The sequence below is a fragment of the Budorcas taxicolor genome, chromosome 19 (assembly GCF_023091745.1).
Source record: "Budorcas taxicolor isolate Tak-1 chromosome 19, Takin1.1, whole genome shotgun sequence".
Lineage (NCBI taxonomy): Eukaryota > Metazoa > Chordata > Mammalia > Artiodactyla > Bovidae > Budorcas > Budorcas taxicolor.
Genome location: NC_068928.1, coordinates 14,157,060 through 14,174,239, shown reverse-complemented (window position 1 = coordinate 14,174,239; position 17,180 = coordinate 14,157,060). Strand labels below are relative to the sequence as shown.

Sequence of the window (17,180 nt, the reverse complement as noted above, 5' to 3'; positions counted from 1 at the left end):
TTCTTCTGTCTGATTTCTCAAATTAAATCAGAGCAACAAGCAAAGTTTCAGCCAAGGAATAAAATCTCTCACAATTATGGGAAGGGTTTATGCAGATAACACCAGGATATGTAATTTAAGTGTGAAGTCTCCTCTATGTTGGGAGGAATTAAATCATATTAAAGATAATCAGTGTAGAACACGAGAAAACTGGCTTGTGTGTCTTATGGACAATGCCGAAATACAATTTGCCTGAAAGGTAAGGATTGGTACAGAACAGACTGAGTCAAACGACCTGGGATACACTCAGTTCAATTCAGTTCAGTTCAGTCTCTCAGTGGTGTCCGACTCTTTGTGACCTCATGAATTGCAGCACGCCAGGCCTCCCTGTCCATCACCAACTCCCAGAGTTTACCCAAACTCATGTCCATAGAGTTGGTGATACCATCCAGCCATCTCATCCTCTGTCATCCCCTTCTCCTCCTGCCCCCAATCTCTCCCAGCATCAAGGTCTTTTCCAATGAGTCAACTCTTCTCATGAGGTGGCCAAAGTATTGGAGTTTCAGCCTCAGCATCAGTCCTTCCAGTGAACACCCAGGACTGATCTCCTTTAGGATGGACTGGTTGGATCTCCTTGCAGTCCAAGGGACTCTCAAGAGTCTTGTCCAACACCACAGTTCAAAAGCATCAATTCTTTGGTGCTCAATTCTTCACAGTCCAACTCTCACAACCATACATGACCACTGGAAAAACCATAGCCTTGATTAAACGGACCTTTGTTGACAAAGTAATGTCTCTGCTTTTTAATATGCTGTCTGGGTTGGTCATAACTTTCCTTCCGAGGAGTAACCATCTTTTAATTTCATGGCTGCAATCGCCATCTGCAGTGATTTTGGAGCCCTCAAAATAAAGTCTGACACTGTTTCCACTGTTTCCCCATCTATTTGCCATGAAGTGATGGGACCAGATGCCATGATCTTCGTTTTCTGAATGTTGAGCTTTAAGCCAAATTTTTCACTCTCCTCTTTCACTTTCATCAAGAGGCTTTTTAGTTCCTCTTCACTTTCTGCCATAAGGGTGGTGTCATCTGCATATCTGAGGTTATTGATTATTGATATTTCTCCCGGCAGTCTTGATTCTAGCTTGTGCTTCTTGCAGCCCAGCATTTCTCATGATGTACTCTGCATAGAAGTTAAATAAGCAGGGTGACAGTATACAGCCTTGACGCACTCCTTTTCCTATTTGGAACCAGTCTGTTGTTCCATGTCCAGTTCTAAGTGTTGCTTCCTGGACTACACCTAATGGAAGTTCTTGGCTTAATTCTTACTTATGACTTTAATAAAACTGCTAGCTATGTTATTTGTATTTTACCCATTTTACAAAATTGCTGCTTCTTACATTATCAAATGTGTGACTGAGTTTCTGATAAAATAATAAATAGTTTCATATAAAATCAATAGTTATAATTGTGTATTAATAGATATGGGAAGAAGGAACAAGAGAGAATATTTTCCTGGACCATAAGAGGCTAATATAGACAGGTGGTCTAGAGAATTTAGGGTACTGTTTTATAGTAACAGTGCATTGAGTGGCCTATCAGGGAAATCTTTGCCAGACCTGGGAATGGGCATTCTCAACACCATGGGAGAAAATAGTCACGAAAGGCATGCCCCCAAATTTATGATCATGAAGGGGTCCTGCCAGCTGGAAACTGGCACTTGCCATCTACCGCTGCAAAGATTAAATTATGATCATTGCAGCTTCTGACCTTCGACACCCCTGAAAGGAGTTCAGTGTGGAGATCAGGAATGAGGCCCTATGTGCTCTGGGAAAAGCCAGCAGAATTGGCCTTCAGATAGTTAGACATTTTCAGGAGGCTATTTTATGGGTCCTACTTCTTGAATCTTCTCATACCTAGAGAAACACCAACATTGTTAATGGTGATATCTGCTTTGGCTATTAAGGATAATATTACAGTTGAAAGTCAAAATGGAGTAGCTATAGTTCAGACATCCAAGGAAATTTCTAGGTGACACTATGAGTGCAATTTCAGAAAAGTTCTTGTATTGCTAAGAACCTGCGTTTTCTAAGCTATGTCAGTCTTGGGTGCCACCAGACATTCTCAGAATGATGTCTGCTGGCAGCTAGCAACTTTACTTTTTAAAGTTTTCCTCTTGTAACTATTACATTTCTGCTGCTGCTAAGTTGCTTCAGTCATATCTGACTCTGTATGACCCCACAGATGGCAGCCCACCAGGCTCCCCTGTCCCTGGGATTCTCCAGGCAAGAAATTACATTTCTATATAAAGGAAATTGCTTTAGATTGTACAATAAGAAAAACAAGAGACATGTATGATGACCAAAAGCACCTGTCATCTATATGTTGATACCACGTTAAAAGTTGAAACCTACTTCGATAAAACTAGATAACTGGTTACTTGGCTACAAGTGCCCCCAAATTGTCAGGTCCAGACTGGGTTTCAGGCTTAGTCTTCTGAAAAGGAAGGAGATTTATTTTGTCTATTAAAATTCTAGTTATTACTCCTCCAACTACTTCTGACTGGGTCTGTTACATCAAAATGGCAGACCAAGGGACTGAGATTTTAATTAAACAAGACTCAGATCCGGGACTTGAAACTCAGACATACTTTCAATTCAGTGTCTATTCTCCAAATTGAGGCAGAACTGTGCTCCATTTTGACAGGAAGTTATCAGAACTATAGTTGCTCAGTTCTCTGAATTAAAACTGAGCAGGACTCTGGGACTCTGGAGTTCAGATCCTTTCTGTGTCCCATTTCTTGTTTGTAGGATATAAGCTTTATTCTGCCTCCTTGGCACCCCACTCCAGCACTCTTGCCTGGAAAATCCCATGGATGGAGGAGCCCGGTGGGCTGCAGTCCATGGGGTCAAGAAGAGTCGGACATGACTGAGCGACTTCACTTTCACTTTCCACTTTCATGCATTGGAGAAGGAAATGGCAACCCACTCCAGTGTTCTTGCCTGGAGAATCCCAGGGACGGGGGAGCCTGGTGGGCTGCCGTCTATGGGATCGCATAGAGTCGGACACGACTGAAGCGACTTAGCAGCAGCACTAGCAGTGACCTTCTCTGAGTTCCAAAGGGCAGATTCAGACAATTACTAATCAGGGAAGGGAGGGAATGCAGAAACAGAGGAGGAGCAGTCAGGTGGTTCTTACTTGGGGGCAGGTCCTGGTTCCTACTCAAGGAATATGCATAACAATATCTTTGAGCTTTTCTGCTGAACTTGAGCCCCCACCCAGGTGGGGGATGGTAACTTTAGGCTGAATGCAAGATTCCTGGATCCCCAACCGGTTACCTCACCAGCAACCAATCAGAAGAAAGTCACACATCCTGCATTCCTCACCCCAAATTTTGCCTTCTTTTTCTGGGCCCAGTGATGACTATCTTGTTAGCCCTCCTGTTTGGCCCCTGTTTCATCTCCGACAGTTTCAGGCTAAATTGCAATTACTACGAGGGTGAATGCTAGTTTTTAGGCAGGACTATACCCATTCTCCAGAGAAAGCAATGGCACCCCCCTCCAGTACTCTTGCCTGGAAAATCCCATGGGCGGAGGATCCTGGTAGGCTGCAGTCCATGGGGTCGCTAAGAGTCGGAAACGACTGAGTGACTTCACTTTCACTTTTCACTTTCATGCATTGGAGAAGGAAATGGCAACCTACTCCAGTGTTCTTGCCTGGAGAATCCCAGGGACAGACAGCAGCCTGGGCTGCCGTCTATGGGGTCGCATGGAGTCAGACACGACTGACGTGACTCAGCGGCAGCGGCAGCAGCAGCAGCATACCCATTCTCAGCTGCAAGTAGTTACGGAAGAAAGAAACCTCCACCCCAATTCCTAAGAAGTATCTTGAGTATGAAGTCTCTCAGGGAAGAGTCATTAGGGAAATGTTGGCTGAAATCACCCACCCTAGCCATGCACTATAGTAACCATTTGCATGACTTGTTTTATGACAGGAGGTCCTGGTAAGGAACAAGAAACTAACACACCATCACCAACAGGGCGAATTCGGGAAAAGACCCCGAGGCACCACAAGTCCTACCTCCCTCCCAGAATCCTCCTCACTGAAATTCGTCTTGTGTCACCAGGAAGAAGCTAGAGTCAGAATGATTGGCCAGACCATCTGGAAACTCACCCCACCACCATAGATCCCAGGACTGTGAGTCAAGTGGCAGAGCAGAGATCCTGGGTTCCCTTACCCTCTTGCTCTACACCTGGGCATCACTTGCCCATAAAGTCTCTTGCTTTGCCAGCATGTGTGTCTCCTCAGACAATTCATTTTCAAGTATTGGACCAGAGTTCACTTTCGGACCCTGGAAGTGGTCCCCCTTCCTGCAACACTTTAACCACAGTTCCTCAAAGGCACCGGGGAAATCAGGGCCAAGTTGTGATGGAGTAATAAATGATGGGTTAAAAAGTATTCCCCAACTCTCCAGTTTGGTATTTGCATATCCAAGAAACCATTCCCAAGTCTAAAACCAGTTGTGACATAGAACAATTAATTAGAGCTTCTGAGGGCACTCTCTGGAGAGCTTCTGTTTGATTCTCTTCCTGCTTTACTGCCTCCTGCCCCACCCTCCTTTCTGATGACACTGAGAGTATAAATCGGGGCTGGGATCTGCCCCTACACCACACCAGAGGCCAACATGAAAACAGGCACCATTTTCGTTCTGGTGGCTTTCATCATCATGGGGCTGGAGGGGGCCTGTGCTCAGAGACCTCCTATCAAAGGTAAGGGTGCTGAAGTGAATCCTTCCTGACAGCAGAGAAGGCTCAGAGCCCAGTGTTAGACTTGGAGACGGTTTGGCCTGGAAACATCCGTGCCCCCACTGCAGAGGGGAGAGTCAACATTGATCAGACACATTTCTTTTCATCTAAATGAGCATTTACCCTGTTTCCAATTCTCTTTATCAGATTGGGTTGGATTTGATTACCAACCCATCTGTTGGTAAAATAGATAAATAGATAGCCAATGGGAATTCGATCTATGACTCAGGGAATTCAAACCAGGCTCTGTTACAATCTAGAGGGGTGGGGACGGGTAGGGAGGTTCAAGACTGGAGCGGGCATAGGTATACCTATTGCTGACTCATGTTGATTTTTGGCAGAAACCAACACGATACTGTAAAGCAATTATCCTTCAATCAAAAAGAAATAATTCAATTTAAAAAAAAGTTGTGGGTAAAGTGTAAGGTTCTCTCTAGTGAAGACACATGCCTGGAAGTGGGACTCCATAGCAACCTGCAGAACAAACACAGGGTGTGTGAGTGGAGAGAGAAATCTCTGTAAGCAGGGACTTCTCTAAGATCTTCTTACGAAGCAAGAAAAAGAGGGCTATGACTGTACAGGTTTCTTGTCTTCTGAGTCTGTGTAGCATTGGGAGCAGGAAGAACTCCCTCTGAAGGCACAGGCTCTGGCCTTACGAGTGAGAGAGGAGCAGTGGAGGCTGAAGGAGTCCAGAGCACAAAGGAAGCAACGGAAGAGGCGGGAGTCCTGCCAGTGACGACCTAACCCTCATCAGGTTTCAGATTCTCAGCCCCAGTTCTCAAACCTGTCTTAGTCTGCATTCCAGGCTCCACAAAAACCACCCTGTTTTTTGTTTCAGGACAGCAGAGACCTGGATTCTGCCCAGAGGTGCCCAAAGATTCTCCAGGGATTTGTCTTCATGGGTGCTCAGGAGATGATTCCTGTCCCAAGGGAATGAAATGCTGCAGCAATGGATGTGGCTACATCTGCAAAAAGCCTGTCTTCAAGGTGAGTACAAATCAGCCAAGAGCTGGCCAAGGCTGCCAACAGCACCCCAGCGGACTTTCCTGGAACAGAGGGCTGCTCACATGTCCACTGCACATGGGAATCTGGAAAACTCCAAGAGAAAGAGGCTGGAGACAGCTGGCTGCGTCATCTAAGGCCGCCTCCTTGAAGAGGAGCCCTATCCCAGAAAAGCCCTGATGAGTTCAGATGAGATATGTATCCATGACCCTAGATGCACAGGTCATTTTAAAAATACATATTTATTTATTTATTTTGGCTGCATTGAGTCAATTACCACATGTAGGATTTTTGTTGCGGTGTTTGGGCTTCTCTCTTGTAGCATGCCAGCGTAGTTTCCCCCGGGCATGTGGGATCTTAGTTCCCCAACCAGAGATCAAACCTTGGTCCCCTCCATTGGCAGTTGGATTCTTAACCACTGAACCACCAGGGAAGTCTTTCACAAGTTACTCGAAACCAAGGGCATCCCACTTTCCTTCTCTCCCCACCTCCCGCAAAGGGGCTAAAGTTTTCCTGGAAATGGGTCATCCTTGGAGGAGGAAGGAAGGGAAGGGGAACCCCATGGGACAGAGTATCTCCTGTGTCAGGCAGGTGTGGTGCTAGAGTTGCAACAAAAAGACAAGAACAACAGGGTGAGAGAGATACAGCTAGATAAATAATTACAGCCTAGTGTGCAGAGTGCTTTAGGTACGGCTTGCCTAAGATCTCTGGGAGCAAAGAGAGAAGTCATTGGCTTTGCCTCGAAGGAGAGGATTGGGAAAGTTGTCAGAGAGTGGAGAACATTGAGGGAGCATAAAGGATGCAGAAATTAGGTGGAGGAAGACAGGGCAGTTGAGAGGGTGGAAGGAGTGTGGGTCCTCCACTGGAGATGGGGAGGTGAGGGTGGTAGAAAGAGGTTGTACATCTCAGGGGGATGGTGGAGGGCCATCCATGCCAGAGTCCAGTGAGGAGAGAGAGCTTCCTGCTCAAGGGTTTGGTAAACTTCTGGTTGTTTCTAAGCACAATTAAGTGAACGTGAAAGTCGCTCAGTCGTGTCTGACTCTTTGCGACCCCATGGAATAGTCTATGGAATTCTCCAGGCCAGAATAATAGAGGGGGTAGCGGTTCGCTTCTTCAGGGGATTTTCCCAACCCAGGGATCAAATCCAGGGATCCCACATTGCAGGCAGATTCTTTACCAGCTGAGCCACCAGGGAAGCCCAAGAATACTGGAGTGGGTAGCCTATCCCTTCTCCAGTGGCTCTTCCCAACCCAGGAATCGAACTGGGGTCTCCTGCATTGCAGGCAGATTCTTTACCAGCTGAGCTCCCAGGGAAGCCCATGCATAGTTAACATCATGATAAAATCTGTATTTTAGAAGGGTGACTCTGGTGGCCGTGGGAAAGCTGGACTGGAGGTTTACTGAGCATGCCTGGAGACCAGCGCCAGAAGATTTTTCATGAATCCATGAATTCGATGCTTGGCATGGTGACAGAACATTCCTGGATATTTCCTATTCCTGGAATTGGAGCCCTGGAAGATGAAGATCTAAAATGGTGGAATGATTGCTTTCTAAAGAGCTTGTGTCCAAAATAAACTGTCTCTATGGCATTATTCAGGCTGTGTCCTTCTTTCCATTTAGGCATTCTGGTGGCCCTTCTTGGGCTAGCAGGACCATATGTGTACGTTGCAGTGGGTCCATGAATACAGGACACTTAGGAAACCAACAGAACAGAGGCAAATTCCTCCCAGCCAGCTCCTTTCCTCCTTGCATGTGTCTGTGTCTAGACAGGGCAGAAGGCACAAGAATATTTTCTCAAGCGTTCTGTGAATATGATTTTGGTCAAGCAAAAAAAAAAAAAAGAATGACTGTGTAGCACATAGGAGGCCTGTTGCAGTAGCCTTTATTAGGGCAAGGCTCCAAAGGAGCAGGAGCAAGGGTGGGGATACCCCATTCCAAGGCAGCACACAGACATCTAGCAGGACCGGATGTCTAACTCCGGGGGAGTGACTCTGATCCTTGGGGTGTGGGTGACATGAGTTGGGAAATGCCAACTGCTGTCCCGGAATGATGAGCAGTTAGTATACAGTTAGGAGATGGGCTCTGGAGCTGGAACCTTCGATTCAGACTTTGCCTGAGGAAGAGGATAAAACTTTGTCTCTCAAAGATTCTGGCAAAAATGATGACCTGGACTTGACTGCTACACGTTTTATCTCTTCTTTCTACCGAGACCCTTGTGCTTACTTGCTCAGTGTGGGCCTTAATATCTGTGTGTCCTGCTCACCAGCACTGCTCTTGTGCATCTTATAACCCCAGTGGCCTGTGGCCTCACTTGTCCGTGCATCAGAATGAGGGCAAATCCGCATTGAAATCCTCTTTCACTGGCTGGTCATCCCCATCCCAGACCATTCCAGGCTCCTGTCTCCCTTGGTCATTTATGTGGGTTCATGAGAATATCAATCAGTTTCACCTGTTATCTGCCGTTCTGAACGCCAAGGTACGACCTACCCCTGCAAAGATACTTGAGGATGGCATCCTACAACTTCCACTTACGTTTCTGCCCCCCAGACAGTCCAGATGTTCCTGGAAATTTGTTTGTATTTTTTAGTAAACACATTTTTCTCATCTGCATTTTACTTTTTCTTTGTTTGTTTGTTTGTTTTTTGGCCATACTGCTTGGCATGTGGGATCTTAGTTCCCCAACCAGGGATCAACCCTGTGCCTCCTGCCCTGGAAGTGTGGAGCACACCTGCACCACCAAGAAAGTCCCTCACCTGCACTTAAACTGCCTTTATATTTAAGGGAAAATTCTATTGCTCTCTATGGAAACTGATAAGACATTTCTTATAAGAAGTGCAAATGTATATTAATTTTTGACCTTATTAATTCTGTTTTGTTTTAAACTCTATTTTTATAGTAACAAAAAGTGAGATTTTGATAGTCAGGGTCTTAGAAGAGTAATGACACAGTTTCTACTGTTGTTTAGTTAGTAAGTCATGCCCAGCTCTTTGTGGCCCCATTGACTGTAGCCCCTCAGGATCCTCTGTTCCTGGGATTTCCCAGGCAAGAATACTGGAGTGCACCTAGGGTACAATCTATGCTTTAGGTAAATTTATTCTTGATATATATTCATGCATTGAAATCTATTTTTCTCCTAAATCATGCTTTCTTAAGAACTCTGTATTGTTCTCTAAGTTCTGACAACTTCACTAAGAGCTAAGTATCTCCATTTGAGAGAAGCAAAAATGTTAGCTCGGAGAGTTAAAACAACTCACTCACAGTCTTACAGCTAATAAATAGTATAACTAAAATGCAAGCTGATATCAGCATTCCTCCAAGCAGCCCAGAACCATCTGGCAGAGTTGTTTAAAATGGGCACAAGTGAATTTCTTAGGATCTGGGAAATATAGATTTCCCCCCCTAATTCCCAAGTGATTTACATGAAACCAAAAGACCAAAAACCATGAAATCAGTCAATAAGGATTTACCACTCTTCTTAATACGATCCATGTGGCAATAAGCGTGATACCTGGATATCATTTACCTATAATTCATGACTCAACAAAATCAGTGGCTAACATGAGAGAAGAAAAAGATAATCAGCCAATACAAGCAATAAGACTTCTATGATGAAGGACAAATGATTTATTAGATCAGTTATCTCGATCAGGGTTAGCAAACTACAGTTCTCAGAACAAATATGGCACAATACTGTGACTTCTCTGGCGATCCAGTGGTTAAGACTCCAAGCTTTCACTGCAGGGGCCGCCACTTTCATCCCTGGTTGGGGAACTAAGATCCCAATACATCACGTGGCAGTGCCAAAAATTTTTTTTTAAATCCAACACAATTCCTGATTTTGTAAATAAAATTTCAGAGGAACACAGCCTTGCCCATTCCATTCCATATGGTATGTCTGTGACTGCTTTCCCATTACTATGACAGAGTTAAATACTTGCGGCTGAGTCTGTATGACGCAAAGCCCAGAACGTTTACTATCTGACCCTTTATGGAAAACTTTCCTGAGTCCTGGCCTAGATTATGTTTTTAAGAATAAGAAAGTTAGACTAGATCAGAATCTCTGTTGTAAAACTCAAGAGGGAGAAGTTCTACATGCTTATGAGAAATGCAAATATGTATTAATTTTTGTTAAGCCATACTTACTTTGTTTTGTTTTAAACTCTATTTCCCAGGTGACATTAGTAGTAAAGAACCCATCTGCCAATGCAGGAGACATAAGAGATGAGGGTTTGATCCCTGGGTCAGGAAGATCCCCTGGAAGAGGGCATGGCAACCCACTCCAGTGTTCTTGCCTGGAAAATCCCATGGACAGAGGAGTCGTGTGGGCTACATTCCACAGGGTTGCAAAGAGTTGGGTAGGACTGAAGCTACTTAGCCACTAGCACTCTATTTTTTTAGTATTTAAAAGCGGAATTTTGATGTTAAGCATTTTTGAAGCGTAATGACAGTTTTTAGCAAATTTTAAAATGTACATACTCTTCAATCTATCTTATTTTGAGGAATTTATTTCAAGAAACACTATGTAAAGACATAAAGGTGTAGGCATACAGATGTTCTTTGCAGCCTAGCTTGAGAAAACAATGAAAGAAAAATACATTCATCAAAAAGAGAGAGAGAGAAAGAGAGTAGTTTAAAACATCACAGCACATGCACTTCCCTGGTGGCACAGTGGATAAGAATCTGCTTACCAATGCAGGGGACAAGGGTTCGATCCCTGATCTGGAAGGACCCCACATGCCAAGGAGCAACTAAGCCTGCGGGCCCAACTCCTGAGAGCCTGTGTGCTACACCTACTGAAGCCCATGAGCTTCACCCATAAGCCTAGAGCCCACGCTCTGCAACAGGAGAAGCCGCTGCAATGAGGAGCCTGTGCACCGTGATGAGGAGAAGCCCCCGATGGCTCCAGCTAGAGAAAGCCTGCTCTCAGCAACAAAGAGCCAGCGCAGCCAAAATCAGACTCACAAAGAACCAGTGCACGAGCATTCTAAATTTAAAAATATCATAGTACACCCACATAATAAATATGAAACCACTGAAAAGGAAGAAGCATTGATACGAATGTGCTGAGATGAAAAGATGTCGATGAGATTAATTTAAAACTCTGAATATCGAATATACCTTTTGTATGTAGATGTTGCAACTATCTGCATAGACTGCAAGTTCACGTTGGTCAGCAATTCCCTGGTGGCCCAGTGGTTGGGATTCAGTTCTTACTGCCAAGAATAAAGGTTCAATGCCCTGGTTGGGGAACTAAGATCCTGCTAGCCACCTGGTGTGGTCAAAAAAAAAGTTCACCTTGGACTGCCCGCTTTCATTGGTAAACCTCTTGTTGACAATAACTGGCAGAGATATTAGTGCTCCCTAAATATTAATAGCCCATGTATTTCCTTACATGGCAGATGGATTTTGTCTCTTGTGACTAATTCTCAATGGACTGCGAGCAGAGGTGATGTGTGTCACGTCTGGGCCAGGACAGTTAAAAGCAGTATGGCTTTTCTGTCTCCTTTCTCATTCCAGAATCGAGAGCTACAGGACGGAAGCAGCCTGGATTCCTGAGTCAGCACCTAGCAAGCTGCTCTGGGGTCAGTACTACTCAAAGTGTGGTTCATGGACCAGCACCATCAGCATCACCTGAAAGCCTATGAGAAAAGCAGAGCTGACCCGGACCCCAGACACGTAGCACCAGAGTCTCTCACGTGGGGCCCAGGACTCCGTGCTTAGACAGGCCCTCCAGGTGGCTCTGGTGCACACTCAGTTTTGAGAACCGGTGACCTGACCTACATCAGATCTGGTGCCAGTGAGAAATTTTTATTTTGTTAATCCATTGAGGGGTTGTTTGTTACTCAGCTATAGTCTGTCCTATCCTGATGCTTACAGAAAATAAACATAAAATGCTGAAATTTTCCCCCACCACTGGTTTTGCCTTAACAGCATTTTGGGCAGATTCCATAACTTTCTGGTCACATTCAGTAATAAAAATTCTTTCAGTTCATAATTTCAGTCTCAAATTTGATCTCATCTCCGCTTCTTGCCTCCTCCACATCCCCCACTCCTGCAAATCAGGCTCAGGGGATTTGCAGGAAGAGGACGCTTTAGTCCTGGATGCCTTCTCTTCTTCTCTTTTAAAGGCCTACTTCTTCTGGGGTCCTGGGGAGAGGGTGGTCTATGTGGCATGATAATGGAGTTAAGAGAACTTTTTTTAACTGCACACAGATGTAGTCCCTGTTGCATTTGGCTTGTTAACGCTGCCTCTTTTTTTTAATACCAACAAGCCACTGATGCTCTCTTGGGCAGCACATGCATTTCTTTGCATGGAGGGGGTTCTGGGGGTCCTTTCTTTGCCTAGTTCCCTGATGTCGACACCCCACTTTTGCCTGCATCCTTCACCTCTCCCTCCACCCACCCCACTGGTAGCACACCTGGGCCTTTGCTAGCCTGAGGACATTAAGAAAAGGCTCCTTCTTGGCGCACATCTGGCTCTGTGTTTGGTGTAAGACTGTAGAGGTGACATGCAGACTGGATTTCAGCATCCTTTGCCCACACAGTCAGGGACCTCTGTGTACATCAATCCTGAGACCATCTCACCAGCTCCTGCTGTTAGAGACCCTTGAAGCAGTAGACCTACTATGGATAAAATGACCATTTTGAGAGTCCAAGAGGATACTATTATTAATAATATGCTGGCACACTGGCAAAAACTGGGTCTTCCCCAGACAAGGTAGGATATATGATTCCCCAATCTGTGCAGTGTCACTGAGAAGAAGGCTCAAGCTCCAGAACCTTCCACAGGGTGGTCTGGCCACGAGAAAACTCACTCCATGTGGTGAGAGCCCAGTTGCCCCCACACTCCTTTCTCTGCCCTGCCTCTTATCTTGATTTCTTCTCTGTTGCTCAGTCTGGCTCAGAAAGTCGACATCTACAGGAAGAAGAAAGAGTGGCCCACCTGGTGGGTTCCACCTTTGTGCGGAGAGGTCATTACTTTTTCTCCTGAAACCCCATGAAGGGGTCTCAAGGCGGGTGGGGACTGCAAGCAAGCTGACTCACTCTACAGTGGAAGTCCTAAGATGAAGCTCCCAAATTGAATGGAGATCAAAAATGTATACAGAAACATGATTTATGGTGATACTTTATGGACCACAGGATCAAGCTTTGCCTGAAGGTATCCATTTCTTGAAACTTCAATTATGTGAACTAACAGGTTCCCTTTATCAGTTAAGCCAGATTGAGCCAGCTTTTCTGATACAGCAACTCAAAATACCCCGAACTGACAGAGACTGCAGTGCAGCCGGCAGCAGACCCCAAAAGTGGCCTTGGCTGAGGGCAGTAGCTGAGGCCAAAGTCAGGGAGGACAGCTCTAACCAGCATGACAGCTGGTCATCCCCATGACTTCTTATATATTCTCACCAAGGCCATCTGCATCACCAAGGTTACATCAAAAAGGAAAATTCAGGATGTTGAAGAATGATTACTTCTTGCATAAATCAGCAAAGCCCTCTAAGAAAGAGATTAGCTCATCTTGAAATTGGCTCCTCCTATAGCAGAGAAGGAAGAAAAATATAGTTTGCTTAAGAGAAACCCTTTCTGCTTGCTAGTTGAGAATCAGTCATCTGGAAAAGCAGAATTCTCCCTTCCAAGCTAATGTTAGTATAAGCAGAAATGACAGGATGGGAGACTAGAAAGGACAAAAAATGGAATCCATAAACAGCCCGGTTCATCCTGTTCTCAGACTCCTCCTTTAAGAAAGTCATCCTGTTCTCAGACCCCTCCTTCAAGAAATTCATCCTGTGAACAAAACCAACCCTCGTGTTCCCTGTGAGGAGGTAGGCTGGTGGGATGCGTTTGGAGGCAGGGAGCTGATCAGGGCAACCTCGCCGCCTGTGGCATCGTTTCATCAGCAGAGGGCAGTTACATGGGGGAGAGGCTGTGGTGGGGAAAGGGGAGGCCCAGAGCTCCCAGCACTGTGCTATGAGAGAGGAGGAGTCCTAAATCCCTGTTCTAAAAGTAACAGTAGCCGACAGATTTTCTGCTCATTAACCATCCAATGGACTTGACCAAAAACCAGATCAGAAGTCTTGAAAAACTGGAAGAGAGTTGTATCACCTCTGAAATCCCAAGACCAGCCAAAAACAGGCTAGGACTATATCCCAACGTCGCTTCTCAAACTAGCTGTGCGTTATTAACCTTTTAAAATTACTGATGCCCAGGTTTCACCTAGATGTCATTAGAGCCTTGACTTTGGAGGCGAGCTCCTGGGAATGAAGTTTTCAAAAAGCTCTCCCAAGTGATTCTGAGGCTTCCCTAGTGACTCAGCAGTAAAGAATCTGTCTGCCATGCAGGAGACGTGGGTTCGATCACTGGGAAGATCCCCTGGAGAAGGACATGGCAACCCACTGCAGTATTCTTGCCTGGTGAATCCCATGGACAGAGGAGCCTGGCAGGCTACAGTCCATGGGGTTGAAAGAGTCAGTCATGACTTAGCAACTAAACCACCACCACCAAGTGATTCTAATGTGAGTTCAATGTTGAAAAGTACTTGCTTTCAAGCCAATCCTTAGGTACCCAACTTCAACAGGAAACAGGCAGCCTTAATGAGAGGTGTGCACCCCAAGTGGGGTCACCGGGTAGAATACAGTAATCCTAGTTAAAATTGAACTTCAGATACCCAACAAATAATTTTTGTATAAGTATGTCCCAACAATTGCATGGGACATCCTTCTGCTAAAGAATTCTTCATCCCATATTTTAAAATTTAACTCTGGCCACTCTAGCCCCCAAGTCTCAGCTAGGATATAGGCATGAAGAATATTCCCCCAAAAAGCAGAGTGCAGAACAATGGAGAAGGTGAGCAAGGCTCTCCATCAACTGGCGGGTAGGGTATTCTTGTTAGACTGCAGGCAGGGTTGGCTTACCTGTCACCAAGGCAAGCACTCAGCACAACACTACTATAAGCACTGATCGTAACACCTAGCACTCGATAAGACCTCAACAAGTGTGAGCCACTATTTTGAGGAAATCATATACAAAAATGCAGTTGTGTGCACAAATACACACCACCTTGGTTTTCATTTAAGTAGGTAAATTATGATTTGGTTATCAAATACCATGTCAGGACTTCCCTGGCAGTTCAGTGGTGAAGAATCCACCTTCCAATACAGGGAACACAGGTTCAATCCCTGGTCGGGGAACTAAGATCCCACATGGTATGGAACAAACAAGTCCTTGTGTTGTAACTACTGAGCCCACACACGGCAACTAAGACCCTGCACGACCAAAAATAAGCAAACAAAGAAATAGTTTCTAAAAATAAAAATAAATTTTAAAAATTAATGTGCCAGTTTTAACTTTCCTGGACAGTATCTCCAGAGGAATGTCTGGTGTTCTTTTTCTAGGATGTTTTTCCTTGCTCGTGGTCGGCCCCTTTTCATATTTCCCTATTCTTCCCCCGTCACCCCGTCTTAGTCTCTACCCATGATTCCGGCTGCTAGAAAAGCAAAATCAAGAAAGTCACCACAGGAAAAGGCTGGTTTACCTTTTATAGAAGAGCCTTCGATATTTTGAATCACAGTCGTGGGCAAAACCACTCAACCAGTATTTGTTGTTTGGCACGTATGATACGACTGCTGCCAGGAGAGCGCCAGTCACACTGATTGATCCACGTACTGAGAGTGAGGACAGTTACAGAGGAAGCGGGAGGGATGGGTGGGGAAGAGGGGGTCAGAGCAGATATTCACGACACCACACACTTCCACGATGGAAATAAATGACAAACGTTAAATAGGAGACATTAAAGTGAAGGAGGGCCCCGGTGAGTGGCTGGGGATGGGGTGTGATCCACGGAAGAGGTGCCTTTTGGAGTCCCAGGATCATTGCCCTGCTTCCCCGACTGTCCATAGAGGGAACTTCTTCCCTGCAGCTCCCAGGCCACTCAGGGATTCAGCTCCAGGTCAGTGATGTATTCCTGGACCCAGTCCTCACTGGGGTCGGCACAGACCTGCCGGCCTTTTTTGGTCCAGAAGCTGTGGAGAACAGAAGGGTTACACACTGGTGAGTGCAATTGGGCGGGGGGGATCCTGGGCCCCCAGGGACCCCTCCCTCCTTCTGCCCTGGACATCTCAGGGCCTGTCCACATGCTCAAATCATGTCCCCTTCACCCTGGGGTTCACAGATCTTCCTGGGTCTCCTATGGGGGTTCCCTCGGAAAGCCAGCATCGTTGTTTGCCAAATGAGAGAGAGGACAGCTTCCTGCTATCACCCCTTCCCTCTCCTCCCTCTGCCCAGGGGCAGACCCCTGGGACCCTCTGCAGGCCCCAAACCAGGTGAGAAAACACGGCGGGGGCCCCCCTGGTGTCCTGAGCTCCGAGGAAGTGCCTAAGGCCCCCAGGCTCCTTCCCCAGGGCGGGCAGGAAGGCTGGCCCTTACATGACTCCGGGCTTGGAGCACTGGCTGCTGGTCACATAATAGTCATCCACGAATTTGCGCGGGATCTGCCGGGAGACGAAGGAGAAGCAGCAGTCGGCCGGGGTGATGGCACCAGCTGTGAGAGACCGGACAGACCGTGGTAAGTCCTTGTTCAGGGGAAAGGCAGCCAGTGGCCCCTCGAGGGTCAAGCAGACCTGCAGGAGGCAGCGCCGGGGGGTGGAGGTGGGGGCATTTCTTCTTTCCCATTACATTTTTATTTCTGCGTCTCTCTTGTGGCATTTCACATGCTTTGTCTGTCTTGATTTGGTGTTTCTACGTCTCTCCGTGAAGAATTTAGTTTTCCGAACAAACGTTTTTTTCCTCTCTCTCTCCCTGGGTAGCCCTCACTGGCTTCTTGAGGAGAGCAAAGGCCACATCAGTGGGAGCCCACTGGACACAGATTCCACCTATGTCAGAATCCCACCTGGGCCTCATCTTCCCAGGAATCCATAAAATGGGCCTCCCCACCACTGTCTCTCAGAGCCAGAGAATAGAACTGCTAAAATCCCCCCTGGGAAGGAAAGTTCTGCTCAGGAAAGTGTCTGCAGTCTCTCTGAAGCTCTCTGCTTAAGGGCTCAGGTGAGACTTCGGCACTGTGGCCCAAGCCCTGGCCAAGTGTTGGGGACAGGCCTAAAGGAAGGGGAGACGGACTCACGGGTGGCAGAGCAGGTGTGGGCAGAGAGGGCCGCGGTGAGCAGCAGGACAGCCAGGGCGGCCCCGGGGACCTCCATGATGCCGGGCGGGTGCGAGAGTCAGGTGGGGCCAGTGGAGCTGGACTCGGAGACTTGAAGCTGCAGCCTCCTGCTGGGGTCTGAGCTGTGTCCTGTCTTTATAGGCAGCCTTGGGACACTAGAGGACGGAAACTTGTGGAGACTGGGGGGTGGGGGGGCGGTATTTTTTATCACAGGGTTGGTATCATGCTGTGAGTGGCAGAAGCC

At 46.4% G+C, this 17,180-nt stretch overlaps 2 protein-coding genes across 2 annotated transcripts; one reads left to right on the top strand and one right to left on the bottom strand.

Annotated features, from left to right (window-relative positions):
* Positions 1–4,661: 4,661 nt before the first annotated feature.
* Positions 4,662–7,188, top strand: LOC128064826 (WAP four-disulfide core domain protein 18-like). Its single transcript, XM_052657793.1, has 3 exons — positions 4,662–4,746; positions 5,621–5,769; positions 7,141–7,188. The coding sequence occupies exons 1-3, from the start codon at positions 4,662–4,664 to the stop codon at positions 7,186–7,188; spliced, it is 282 nt and encodes a 93-aa protein (XP_052513753.1).
* Positions 7,189–15,709: 8,521 nt separating this feature from the next.
* LOC128064807 (C-C motif chemokine 3-like) lies at positions 15,710–16,973 on the bottom strand. Its single transcript, XM_052657767.1, has 3 exons — positions 16,898–16,973; positions 16,204–16,318; positions 15,710–15,800 (listed from the first exon to the last, which is right to left on the bottom strand). The coding sequence occupies exons 1-3, from the start codon at positions 16,971–16,973 to the stop codon at positions 15,710–15,712; spliced, it is 282 nt and encodes a 93-aa protein (XP_052513727.1).
* Between the last annotated feature and the right edge of the window lie 207 nt (positions 16,974–17,180).